The sequence below is a fragment of the Rhododendron vialii genome, chromosome 5a (assembly GCF_030253575.1).
Source record: "Rhododendron vialii isolate Sample 1 chromosome 5a, ASM3025357v1".
NCBI classification, from domain to species: domain Eukaryota; kingdom Viridiplantae; phylum Streptophyta; class Magnoliopsida; order Ericales; family Ericaceae; genus Rhododendron; species Rhododendron vialii.
The window spans coordinates 924,968-938,740 of NC_080561.1; the positions used below are offsets into that span (position 1 = coordinate 924,968).

The 13,773-nt window shown below is 47.0% G+C and overlaps 3 protein-coding genes across 3 annotated transcripts in view; 1 reads left to right on the forward strand and 2 right to left on the reverse strand.

The window, feature by feature from the left end:
* Window positions 1–4,592: 4,592 nt before the first annotated feature.
* LOC131326817 (uncharacterized) lies at window positions 4,593–7,588 on the reverse strand. Its single transcript, XM_058359702.1, has 5 exons — window positions 6,800–7,588; window positions 6,512–6,733; window positions 5,955–6,389; window positions 5,146–5,645; window positions 4,593–4,638 (listed from the first exon to the last, which is right to left on the reverse strand). Exons 1-5 carry the CDS (start codon window positions 7,586–7,588, stop codon window positions 4,593–4,595), a joined length of 1,992 nt encoding a protein of 663 aa, XP_058215685.1.
* Window positions 7,589–8,272: 684 nt separating this feature from the next.
* On the reverse strand, window positions 8,273–9,550 carry LOC131326819 (uncharacterized). Its single transcript, XM_058359705.1, has 2 exons — window positions 9,149–9,550; window positions 8,273–8,977 (listed from the first exon to the last, which is right to left on the reverse strand). The coding sequence occupies exons 1-2, from the start codon at window positions 9,548–9,550 to the stop codon at window positions 8,273–8,275; spliced, it is 1,107 nt and encodes a 368-aa protein (XP_058215688.1).
* Window positions 9,551–12,648: 3,098 nt separating this feature from the next.
* Window positions 12,649–13,773, forward strand: part of LOC131325334 (uncharacterized) — a 64,764-nt gene continuing 63,639 nt past the window's right edge. The window contains exon 1 of the mRNA XM_058357533.1: window positions 12,649–12,953. Within this exon, the coding sequence (XP_058213516.1) occupies window positions 12,932–12,953 (22 nt within the window). The 5' untranslated portion in view covers window positions 12,649–12,931. The remainder of the gene's footprint in view (window positions 12,954–13,773) is intronic.

The window sequence follows — 13,773 nt, forward strand, 5'->3', positions numbered from 1 at the left end:
GTGGTGGCCTAGCCCAAGAGGAAGGGTATTCCCTTGCCCCACGCTCATCCAGGGTTCGAACCCTGCACCCTCCCCTAACCCCCAATATTGTAATATAGTGTAGGAATTACCGAGTGATAAAAAAATAAAAGGTTTTTGTATGAGTAATTAATTATTCAATGGTCTTGGGATATCGCCACGCGGTGCCTAACACCCTTCTCCATAACATATTTTGATGAGACCCAAAAAACACTCAATTATTCTGAGTCTTTTAAAGGTGACATACTGTGGGAGCTCCGTTCCGGTTGGTTCGTACTTTCTGAATGTGGGTTCTTGGTTAGCTCCTATCTCCTTGATCAGTCCTGCAAAACGAAGCACGACTAAGAGACCACACCGGAGGGACTCCGAGATGGCCCTCCGGTGCAAGAGTCAGGTTGCTTGCCAGGAAGAGTTAGAGATTGGGAGCTAGGGTTTTGTTTGAGCATACCTCTTCCAAGAAGGCATAATGGGATATTTATAGGAAACCCTTCGCTTGGTCTCCAAGATTGCACCAACGCTTGACACGCGTCGGCTGATGTCACTGTTGTATCACGTTTAGGGTTTTGCAACCGTTTTCATGATGAGCTGGCACCTTCACTTGCCACCATCATTGTCCTCATAACCGTTCGGATGACGTCACGACCATCATCATAGCCAGGGTTGCTGTTCTGATGCGGATGAGCTGGATCGTCGGCCAAGCCATGCTCGGCACCGAGCATGTTGTGGGACCTTCGGCAGCTATCCAAACGAACGTATCCTCCACCCCGAGTAGGTGTAGGGAATGGAGCATTAAAGGAGGTGTAATTAGAGGAACCCTCGGCGACAGGGACCCTCGGCTACGGTTGCTGATCCGAACGTCCAAAGAAAGATGTCTTGGAGTTGAAAGTAATACTAGATCACGTTCGGAATGGCCCGAGACATTTTGCTCGGCCTGCTACAATAGCCCCTCAACCCATGCCGAAGATCTTCACTTGGTATGGGTTGATTTAAAATTTGGCCGAGCTTTGAACCTTCGATAGATCAATCCGAGCCCCATATAAAGTGACAGCTGTTAAGAATCTGAACGGGTGTGTCAGTTGAAGAGACGACTGGCATGGGCAAGGACTTCAGTCGCCACGTGTCACGTAGAGGTTGGCGAGGGGTTCGGCGGTGAAATGATGGGCGGGAAATTCGAAAAGCCCCGCCCTGCTTATAAATACCGGCGAGGGAGGAGAGAGAAAGTTCTTCTGCACTTTCTCTCTCTAACGCTTGGAGCTTCTCTCTCTACATTTCCGTTCCAGAACTTAGCTTGAATCCAGATTCTTAACTTCAAGCCCCATTCCAACAGAAATCTTCAGGTATGTCATCTATTCTTATCATCTCACTCTTTATCTTGCTTTCCACGCTTATTTTCTGGGTTTCTGGGATGATTTTGGGGTTTTTTGTACTGTATGAACAGTAGATTTCTGGGGAGAACGATGATGTTCATCCCTGAACTCAACTTGTTCTTCCGAGCCCCCATAGGATGTCTGGGGCTCGCCGAACGATTTCTTTCGATGGGGGTAAATTACCGAACGGTCCCCAACTCTCTTGTTTGCCGAACGCTTGGGAATCTTTAAAGAAGTGCCGAGCCCATTATAGGTTAGAATATGACTCGTGAGCCGATAAGATGAACCAAACTTCCCAACGATTTTCTTTGCCGACGCAGATTTCAATAGCTTAATACCCCTTTGTTCTTTTCCTAGGTCTGGCTCACGAGGTCATCGACGTGTCTTCAGACTCCGATTGCTCGGAAACCGAATCCGATCGTCAATTCATCAGCGAGCTTCTCGAGTGGCGTAGGTTGAGGAATAGCCGAGCGGTTATATCTTCTTCAATGAGGATGTCGGCAACTTCTCCAGTGACAGACGATTCTAACGCCGAGGGTGACTTCGAGTATGCTGCAGACGGATTCACTACGGAGCCTGAGATTAGTTTTTCTTCTGACACCCAATCTGAGACCGAGCCACGGGTGGGACAAGAAGCCAAGTCGAGGCTTATGTCAGGGGCCGAGGCTTCAACGTTGGCGCCGAGCGATGCTGATCTCTTTGACAAGGGACTGCTATGCCCTTATGCCCACTACTTTAGTGGCGATCCGGGAGAGTATGAAGCGTTTCGTACGAAGTACGACATTCCCGAAGACGTTCTGATTCACAAAGTCAAGAGCACCGATATAAAAGACCACAGGGATCACCGTCCCGAGCATAAAACCGTGCCCCTAATGGCCATCTGCGAGGCCGGGCTTCGGTTCCCCCTCCACCCCTTCCTTAGGGAGATACTATGGAAGTTTAGTTTGGCACCCCATCAATTGGCAATCAACAGTTACCGAATCATCATGTCGGTAATTGCTCTGATGGAGAGCCAAAATCTGGACTTCAAGCCGACGGACCTTTTCTTCACCTACACCATGTCTCGTCATGGTAAATCTGGCCGTCGGTACCTTTCAACCCGTCCTAAAAAGAGCCCCTTCATCCAGGGTTTATCCGACACGGATAAGTGGGCCGATTTTTACCTCGAAGTCCACGGGAACTACGAATTTGGCGACGGTCTCCGTCGGTACGCAGTCCCTAAAGTTAAGGATACGAGAGGTACCAACGAACCGTTCCTTTCTTAATCTAATAAAAATTTTGCTCGCCTTTTCGTTTGTTGCTTAACGTTTGCACTCCTGCTATCTTTCGTTTGCAGAGCTCGGTCCTATATCAAAAGGACTTAATACAAATTCTCAAGAGAAGGCTTGCGACATGTTCCTCGCACAAGCTTGCCGACACGCTCCAACTCTTCTTGATTATAAACCCTCATACAAGGGTGTGCTGAGAAGGAAGGAGAAAAGTAAAGAGGCCGAAGCCGAACTAGGGAAGAAGAAAACAGGTGCCCCCAAGACCACCGGAGTATCCAAAAAGGGGGGTGCTTCAAACGTCGAAGGCGTTCGGGAGAAGCGGCAACAGGGAGTGCGGCTGCCGAAGATTGGATATACGGCCGAGGAGTGGCTCACTCCGCTTAGATCCAACGTTCTAGCCGACCTCGCTGACGAAGATATGTCGAGGAGAAATGTCCCCAGGCCCGTCATTCCAACGAAGTCGGCAAACCCTGCTCGCAGTTGAGGCTCTTCCGACCAGCAGACACAGCAAAAGGAAAAAAGACAAAACATCCGAGGATGTTTTGCCACAGAACATTGCTCAGTCTGCCCCATCAAGCGTTGCACGAGCCTCTCCGTCCAAGGAGCAGAGGATTCTTCCCGAACCTCATATCAACCTCACCGACCCTGAAACAGAAGCTGCTGTCCGATGCCAATTCAGTCCCTCCTATACAATGTCTGATGGGAGAGTCCTGCAGCTGAGTGATTCCGTTAAGGAAGAACCAAACCTCGCAGTGACGCTCCTCAGGGGTCTAGCTCTTCCAAGAGACTATGACCAAGTGCCGACCGATCTGATTCCTGGGCTCGGAGAAATGTGCTCCCATCTTGTGCAGGTATAACTTGTGCTTAGATTTTGTACTTGTGATTTTTTCTTGTGGTAATCTTTACTTCCACATTTTTGACAGGCTGGACAGGCTGCCCTGAAAGCCTATGACAAGGCCACCAAAGTCTCTGCCGAGCGTGAACGATACAGGTCTGACCGAGATTCGTACCGAACCAAATGGAGGATCTCGGATCAGCAGGCAAAGGATGCGGAGGTAGAAGTGGAGAGGCTGAAGAAGGAGCTTGCCGACGTTAAGGCTGCTGTCGAGGCCGATGCCGAAAAAATGAGGGTGGAAGAGAAAGGGAAACTCAAAGCTGCCGACGCCAAAGGCTATGAGGCCGGAATAAACCGAGCTGCACTGGAGTATACCCAGATAGCACATAAGATGGTGAATGACGAGCTTGAGGCTCGGCTTCCAAATTTCTTTAAGCTGGGTTATACTGCTGGTGCCGAGGCTATGGCTGCGGTAATGGCAATTCAAGCCGATTCTGGCTTTTTGAAGCAGCTTCCTGAGCCGACCGTGCCGGATCTTGAGCTTCCTTACTCCGAAGAGGAGTGCCAACCCCTGCCTCCTGAGGATGAAGATGAAGAAATGACCGAAGCGCCTGTGGCCGATCAACAGGAAAAAGCCGGAGATGATGAGAGCCATCCCGAGGCTCAAGACAAAGTTGTCGAAGATGCCCAAGTTTAGGATTCTCTTTAAGTTTTATTTTGTTTTGTTTCTGAATATTTTTGAACTTTGCTTTTGGACTGGATGGCTCCGAACGTTTAGGATTTGCCATGCCAGATGTAATAGTTTTAAGGGGGTCGGCATCGAACGTTTTACCAAGCCGAGCCCTCTTGGTAGGAGATTCTGAATTTCAAGTTTGTGTTTAAATGACTTAGAAAAAATTCTCAACTTTGTTATTGTACTGAATATTTCTTCATGCCTTAGAAATATTTTCTGAGTTTGCTCGCCGAAGGTCAAGCAGCGTTGGCTTGTTTCCAGGTTTATTTACTTGTAACAGCCCCTGCGTTGGTATAAGGCTCGGCTTCAAATGCCAGTCTTGTGCCAACGTAATATGTTAAGTAAATGTCTTAAGTGGCAATTTGTTCAAGTCAAAGTATGAACATACTCGAACCAATATGTTTAATCGAGTTGTGGCTGGAAATCAAATTGTCCGAGCCATAACATGTTTGCACTAAAGAAATCCGAACGTAGCTGTGATTGTCAGAATACCGAGCTTATAGCGATTGATGTTTGAATCATTGTAATCAAATATAGAGAACACTGATGCTTAAGAAGTAGGAGAGACTTTTCATTAAATAAAAGATGGTCAAAACAAGTACAGCATTGTGGTAGGAGAAAAGTAATAGTCTTGAGGGCTTCTGTGATAGATTGAGACCGATGAGAGACTTCAAAGGTAGGCCTTCCTGAGGTTCAGAGCGTTCCAGGGGTTCTCAATTTCCCTTCCCTCTTTGTCTTCTAACTTGTACGAGCCGTTGCCGACCTCTTTAATCACCCTATAGGGTCCTTCCCAATTCGGTTTGAATTTTTGTCTTGTGGTTGGCTCGGACAACCTTCCGCCAAACCCAATCGTCGGCTCTGAACTTCTTGAGCCTTACGCTTCGATTGTAGCCCCGAGCGACTTCCTGCTGATAGTTGGCTAACTTGAGCTGAGCATCGTCTCGCTTTTCTTCGGCTAAGATAAGCTCTGTTGCCACTGCATCATTGTTGGATTCTAGATCAACAGTTTCGGTGCGCAGGGTCGGGAACCTTGATTCCAGTGGGATGACAGCCTCCATGCCGAAGGCCATTGCAAAGGGAGTTTGGCCAGTGGAGCGTCTGGGAGTGGAGCGATAGGCCCAAAGGACCCTAGGCAGTTCCTCGGCCCATTTTCCTCGTTTTGAGTCAAGCCGACGTTTGATGCCAGCGCAAACAGTCTTGTTAGTGGCTTCGGCCTGGCCGTTGCCCTGGGGGTAGGATGGGGTTGAATTGAAGAATCTAATTCCGAACTCAGCACAGAGTCCAGTTAACTCTTTTCCGACGAATTGGGAGCCATTATTCGACACAATTGCATAAGGCACGCCGAACCTTGTGACGATGTTCCTCCAAACGAATCGCCGAACGTCTGTTTCAGTTGTTGTGACTAACGGCTCGGCTTCCACCCACTTTGAAAAGTAATCCGTTGCAGTGATCAAAAACTTGAAGCCTCCAGGGGCAGTTGGAAGTTTGCCAACTATATCCAAGCCCCACTGAGCAAAGGGCCATGGACTAGTGATAGGTTTGAGAGATTGAGCGGGCTGCCTTGGTATGGGGGAGAAAAGTTGGCAAGGCTTGCACTTTTTGACCACTTCTTCACAATCCTTCTTCATTCCTTTCCAAAAGTATCCCTGACTGAGAGCTCTTTGACATAGGGAAAGGCCGCCAGAGTGACATCCGCAGCTGCCAGAGTGGAGCTCGGTTAAAATAATTGGGACCTCGGTTGGGTGAACAACTCGAAGATATGGCCCAGTGAAGCTTTTCCTGTATAGTTGACCGAGCTCAGAGATCCAGTAGTAGGCTGCTTTGCTGCGTACACGGTGGGCCTCCTTTTTGTCAGAGGGTAGAGTATCATCTTTGAGGAACGAGACAATTTCATCCATCCAACTTGGGCCGAGGGAAATGTTGAATACTTCTTCCGAGATTTCGAAGCTTGGCTGGTGGATTTCGCCGAAGCTGATGTGTCGGAATTCAGATGCTTTGCTTGCCGAGGCCAAACTTGCGAGAGCATCGGCATGAGCGTTGTTCTCTCTGTTGATCTGTTCGATTTGGAATCCTTTGAACCCTCGGATTAACTCTAGAGCGGTAGCTTGATACTTAATCATTCTTGGGTCCCGAGCTTCATAATCACCTGTTACTTGATTGACGATCAGCTGAGAGTCGCAGAACACTTGTAGGTCTTCAACTTGTAAACTTGCCGCGGCTCGGAGACCAGCAAGCAGAGCTTCATATTCGGCTTCGTTGTTTGTGGCTTGGAAGTTGATTGTGATAGCACTTTCATGAAGGACGCCCAAGGGTTTATAAGAACGACCCCTGCACCCGAGCCGTGACTGTTTGATGCCCCGTCAACGTGCAACTTCCAAACGTCTCCGCTAAATAAGTTCCAAACTTTTCGAGCCTCTTGTTGTTCTAGCATCCCATAATTAGGCTTGACCAATGCTTCCTCGTCCGGGCTTCCAGGGGTGAATTCAGCAATAAAGTCTGCCAATACTTGTGCCTTGATTGCAGTTCGAGGCTCAAAGTGGATATCAAAGTTTGCTAATTCGACCGCCCATTGAGATACTCTGCTTGATAGATCAGCCTTCCTCAAGAGATTTTTAAGTGGAAACTCTGTGAGAACTATGATAGGGTGCTCTTGAAAATAAGGGAGCAATTTCCGAGCTGCTGTAACCAATGCTAGAAGAAGCTTCTCTAATGGCAGATATCTAGTCTGTGCTGGGAGCAAGGTTCGGCTTGAAAAGTAGATAGGTTGGTCCTCAAGGCCTTCCCGTCGGACAAGTGCCGAACTCACGGCATGTGGAAAGACAGCTAAATAGAGATGGAGAGTTTCAAAAGCTACTGGTTTGACAAGAAGATGAGCCGAACAAAGATAGGATTTCAGCTTGGTGAGGGCTGCATCACAATCTTCCGTCCACTTGAAACTTCGTCGGCTTTGCTTCTTGAGAGTTTGGAAGAAGACATGGCATTTATCCGACGAGCGGCTAATAAACCTGTTGAGAGCCGCTGCCATCCCGGTTAGCTTCTGAATTGCCCGAGGAGTTGATGGTGGTTTCAATTGCTGTATAGCTGAGATCTGGTTCGGATCTGCTTCGATACCACGCCGAGTAACCAAATAGCCGAGGAACTTCCCGGAGCTAACGCCAAAGGCGCATTTGTCGGCGTTAAGCCGTAGCTTGTGCTTCTTCAATATTGCAAAGACCTCGGCAAGATGAGAGAGGTGATTCTCGGCCTTGAGACTTTTCACCACCATATCGTCAATATAAGCCTCCATGATTTCTCCGATGAGAATTCCGAACAACAGGTATACCATTCTTTGGAATGTGGCACCCGCATTCTTAAGGCCGAACGGCATAACCAGGTAACAGAAGAGGCCTCTGGGCGTGATGAATGCCGTCTTTTCCATATCGTCGGGATCCATGGCTATCTGGTGGTAGCCTCGGTAAGCATCCAAGAAACTCAGCCGAGCGTGACCCGCCGTTGCATCTACCAATTGATCAATCTTTGGAAGGGGTAGACAGTCTTTCGGACAAGCATCATTCAGGTTGGTGTAATCCACGCAAACTCTCCATTTTCCATTCTTCTTTTTCACCACCACAGGGTTCGCGAGCCAAGTGGGGTATTGTACTTCTTTGATGGCGCCAGCCTCGAGGAGTTTGCCAACTTCTTCATTAACTGCGTCGGCGTGAATGCTGGCCGACCGCTGAGGCTTCTGAATCACAGGCTTTGCTGATTTTGAAACTTTGAGGGAGTGCTGGATGAGCTTTGGGTCAATGCCTGGCATCTCATACGGCGTCCATGCAAAAACTTCGATGTTGCTTTTGAGGAACTGCAAGGTTTTTTCACTCTCGGCTTGGGATAAACCAGCGCCGAGCATGAAATAACGTGATGCATCCTCGTTAAGTGGGAATTTGATAAGATCCTCAATTGATTTCTCTTCAGGAAGAGATCCGACGTCTTCGAGAACTGGTTTGTCAGGGACTTCAACCCAATGTACTCTTTTGGTGCTTGATGACTTTCCAATGGCCGAGACGTAACACTATCTGGCTTGTAACTGATCTCCAAATAGGTCTTCTTGTTTGCCGTTAGCGCCGATGTACCTGACCACTTGATGGTAGGTTGAGGCGACGGCCTTGATTGAATGGAGCCAATTTCGTCCAAGGATTGCGTTGTATGGGCTCGGTGCATCTACAACGACGAATTCTTGATTAGAAGCAACCGAGTCCGTAACGACAGGGAGGGTAATCCTTCCGAGATGCCAAACTGGAGTGCCACTGAAACCAATTAAAGGGACTTCTGCTGGTAATAGGCACGACTGTGGAATTTTGAGCTCGTTGAAGAGAGATAAATACATCACTTCTGCCGAGCTTCCTTGATCAATAAGCACCCTTTTGACCGAGTGAGTTAAAATTTGGAGTGTGACCACCAGAGCGTCGCAATGGGGGGTTTGTATGCGTTGAAGATCTTGCTCGGTGAAGGACATTGACCAGGGACGCTCGAGCGTTTTGACTCTTTTTGGAGCACGATCGATGGAAAAAACTTGGGAAATATTCTCAGCTTTGACAAGCTCTTGACGAAGCTGTTTTGCTGCCTCTTTTGTTGTTGACCCATGAATAACGTTGATTACTCCGACTGGTCGTGGAATAAGGTTTTGTCCACCAGCATTCGGCTGTCTCCTCGGCGTCTTTGTCCAATCGATATGATCATCAAGAAGTCCTTGTGTCGCTAGATTTTCCAAAAGTGCCTTATAGGGAGCGCAAGCCGTGGTGTAATGCCCGAGCTCATTATGGTACGAGCATCTCTTCCGATTGTTGTTATTGCCTTCTTCTGTGTTCAATTTGGGAGGGTTCGGCCAAACAAAGAACGGTTCCCTCTCTATCGTACGGAGGAGGAAATAAATTGGCTCTTTGAAAACTGTGGTTTCAGCTATATAGTCATGAGCTTTCGGCCCCTTTTTGTCTGCCACCTTGACTGTGTTGACCTGCTTCTTCGGCTGGACAGCGACCACAGGCTTCGGTGGTGCGATTTGGGGCGTAGGGACATGAAGGCTTTGAGATACGATTGAGTTTTGTCCTCCTTGGAGTTCTCGCTCGGCGAGGAACTCTTCGTAGGAGCAGAACTGTTCTACCGTCCTCATTAGCTCGTTCATTCCATGAGGCGCCCTTATTGCCAGTTCATCCAGGATCTTGCTTCCTGTTTCCAACCCATTCTTGAAGTTCCTTGCCGCCCAGTATTGATCAACACCGGGTATCTCGTTAAACAGTTGCCAGTAACGTTCGGCATACTTCCGAAGCGTCTCGCCGGGCCTCTTTCTCATCTGTGCCAAGGCATCTTCTTCCTTGGCTTGCTTGTTGCTAGTGATGAACCGATAGTTAAAAGCTCTTTCAAGCTCTTTGAAACTATGGATCGATCCAGCCTATAATTGATTGAACCAAAGCAAGCCGAGGCGCCCAAGACTTGAGGGGAATGCTTTGCACATGATGGCATCGTCGTCGATGAAGCAAGAGATGGTGCTTCTGTAACTGATGAGATGGGTGTATGCCTCGGTCGTACTGGGATCGAACTTCTGGAACTTGGGTAGATGTAGACCTAGCTTCGGCAACGTTGCTTGGATCTTGGCCGAGAAGGGTGATTCTGTCAGCTTTTTCAATTGGTACTCGTGGGTTGGCCGAGGGGGAAGACCTTCCCGAGCGTTTCGAGACTTCTTTGATGCTCGGAGTTCTTGTTCCCTTTGTTTTCCTTCGTTCTCATCCTGCCGACGTTGAAATCCCCTCTCCCTCTTCTCTATGGGGACCTTTTTGTAGTCATCTTCTGGAAGATTTTCGGTATGGTAAACCCTTCGTTGGCTAGGGCGATCGTCTTGCCGAACGACGACACTTACACTCCTTTCACGGTTTAGCCTCCAAGTGCTTGCTGAATTTGTTGCTCGTCCTTCGTAGGCTTTTTCCCGAGGGACTTCATCATGCTCGATCCGATGGCTCTGGGACCTTTCCCGTTTCTTCTTGGCGTTCGGCTTCTTTGCCGTTCGGATTTGTACGGGATGAGAGCCTAATCGTTGTCTTGGAATTCCACGGTATCGTAGCTTTGGGAGCCCTGGGAGTATTCGTCTCCAGTCGATGAACTTGAGAAAATAGTATGCGGGCTCCCCTCTCGCTGTCCTTTTCTGCCTCTATGTCCCGCACCATTGCCAAGACGTTTATGAACTGGTGAGAGCTGCTGCCTAAGGCGAGCGCTGTCCCCAGTTCGATGGTCTGTCAATGGTGGGTCCAGGCGGTCATGGACTGAGATTCTTTTTGGCCGCGCATCAACACCCAAAGGAGGAGGGGGTGGCAGATTTCCTCTCCGGCGCCGACCCTGAGATCCGGAGTGGGATGCCGTTGGAAATTCTTTGGCCTTAATTTTTTCGATTTCCATTCGTAGGAGGGCTACATCAGCGTTGGTCTGTTCTTGTTACTGTTCTAGCATTTGTACGTATGCTAGAGCATCTTCACTCAGGCCGACTGGACGTTGGATGGAAGAGCTCACGCCTAGAGGAGTAAATCCAGGAGGGTGAGATGGAGAGGCAGCGTTGATACCAGTTTCAGAGGTGATGTGCAAAGAGGAACTGAGGGGTTGAAAGAGAGGAGGTGGTGGTGGTGCTCCGCCCATTGTTCTTTGGAGGAGACTGGTGGAGATCTCGAGGGGTGAGGTATTTAGGTACGAACGAGGCGGTCGAGGTGGAGGAGCCGCCGTGGATCTGAGAATCAAGTTCACGTCGGGTTCACCAAATTGTGGGAGCTCCGTTCCGGTTGGTTCGTACTTTCTGAATGTGGGTTCTTGGTTAGCTCCTATCTCCTTGATCAGTCCTGCAAAACGAAGCACGACTAAGAGACCACACCGGAGGGACTCCGGGATGGCCCTCCGGTGCAAGAGTCAGGTTGCTTGCCAGGAAGAGTTAGAGATTGGGAGCTAGGGTTTTGTTTGAGCATACCTCTTCCAAGAAGGCATAATGGGATATTTATAGGAAACCCTTCGCTTGGTCTCCAAGATTGCACCAACGCTTGACACGCGTCGGCTGATGTCACTATTGTATCACGTTTAGGGTTTTGCAACCGTTTTCATGATGAGCTGGCACCTTCACTTGCCACCATCATTGTCCTCATAACCGTTTGGATGACGTCACGACCATCATCATAGCCAGGGTTGCTGTTCTGATGCGGATGAGCTGGATCGTCGGCCAAGCCATGCTCGGCACCGAGCATGTTGTGGGACCTTCGGCAGCTATCCAAACGAACGTATCCTCCACCCCGAGCAGGTGTAGGGAATGGAGCATTAAAGGAGGTGTAATTAGAGGAACCCTCGGCGACAGGGACCCTCGGCTACGGTTGCTGATCCGAACGTCCAAAGAAAGATGTCTTGGAGTTGAAAGTAATACTAGATCACGTTCGGAATGGCCCGAGCCATTTTGCTCGGCCTGCTACACATACTAATAGAACTTCTAAGATATTTTTTACAAACTTAACAAAAAAAAAAAACCAAAAATCACTGAGCCCCCAATGGTCCCCATGTATCTCCGCCATTCTCCATTGATTTCTTATTCCTTCGTATCCAAAAAGGTATGTTAGATTTTTAGAGGGTTCAATCTAAAACCAATTGAAAATAAGTGAAATAATCTCTTGATTAACCAAGCTTGGTTAGCTTAGGTAAGCGATTTAAAATAAAGTCTAGCACTCCTTCTCAAGTGACATTGGTAGAGACTCGACCACAGAGATGAAGTCATCAAAGATCTAGCTCTATTATCTCTTTATATTCTTAGTTTCAACCTAATTAAAATCAGTTAATAATAGATGGAGTAGCCTCTAAATTAACCAAGTTTAAGTATTTTAGATGAGCAGTGAGTGAAAAAATCTAACAAGGTCAATTGATAGTCACCAGATAGACATAAAGGTAAGGGATATACTAATCAAGCCAAAGAAGCCTAACCCAGCATTGATCATGCTTGGCTCAAGTCCTTATTACAGGACACATGCATTCAAGTTCGGATCGAGTTTGAGAAGTTTTGAAGACTAATTGTTCAAACTCAACTCAAATTTAAAGTTTTGAGATCTCATGCTTTCAAGCCTGAACTTAAACTTGCGAAGTTTCAAACTATCGTGTACTTGATGAGAAGTGAAAAGAACTTGAGCCAACAATTGTTGTAATGCAATGCCATGAATGTGGTTCCGTGGAAGATTTTTATCGGTACGATGAAGCCATTGATTTTTTTTAGGGATTGAATTTATTAACTAACAGTAAAAAGTGATTGAGCTTAGCTTGTACTTAGTTTCGACGAAAAAAGTCAAGTCAAGCTCGAGCGGTGCTGTTTGGTTTGTTTAGGAACCCTGCCAACGAATGCTCAAACCAAAGCCCAAAAAGCAACTCCACTCTTTTCATAAACAACTTTGCTTTTGGCCCATGGTTTTTCCGAAACCTTTTTGCTTTTGGCCTTTTCATCTTTTAATATAGACCGTCAGATCTTATTACTTTAAATCCACTTTAGATTACAACCTTTTAATATGGACAGTCAGATCTTAGTGATCTCATCTTTTAATACCGTAGAACATCTTCAGAGTTCTCAACTGTACAGCAGAAATCTCCGACAATTAGAGAGAGCTCCACACTGGCCAAGTGACTTTGGAAGAGGAGTATTTGCTATCAATCACTTCACCGGCACCAAAATATGGCCGACTCTTCACAGCCAGGTAACGGTCTAGCCAATCCAGTCATCCGTACCAATTTTACAAATTATTATTGATCGGATTGGCTCAGTTATATCGTACATCAATGCTAAATGGATCGACTTTCATAAATTACAAACTTTGAGAACCAAATCTATATGTGAAACTCGTGGAATGGAACCGGTCCAAAGCATTGAATTACGATCCGGTATTGGTTTCAACGTATGACTCATTTGAAGTTAAATTTTCTACTTACAACAATTTAAAGCGTGTGAAAATTGTGAAAAATAAAGGAACACGTTAAAACTATTTGGACTCCTATTTTTAACAAATTAACAAGACTTAGTATGAGTCTATTAATAAGCTATTTTAATTCACAATTTTCACGCACTTTAAATGATTTGTAAGTAGACACAAATGGCTTATATAGAGATAGACGCACATACTCGGACAAAGATATGTCCGGAACTGTCTGTGTCTGAACAGAGATGGGTTCGACAAGGTAAATATGGGGCTCACATACATTGCACGATTCCGCACACATCTATGTCTAGATCTGTGTACGATATCTGTGGCGTAGCATTTTTGTTTGCCTACTTCCCCTACAGCAGTAGTCCAGCTAGAAGATGTAAGATCTGGGAGCTAAACTTCTTGTTCACAGGGTCTGTGAATTAATTTGATAATGGTAATACATTAGCAGAACGTCCACGGGGGAACTAATTGAGACACTATAGAGAAATAGCTAGCTTCTTGTCAGATTCAATTGCTACCTTCCGAATATTTAAAGCTGAAAGTTGGCCATTCAAAAATTGGCCAACTTTCTGAGTTTCGTATCAAAAAAAAA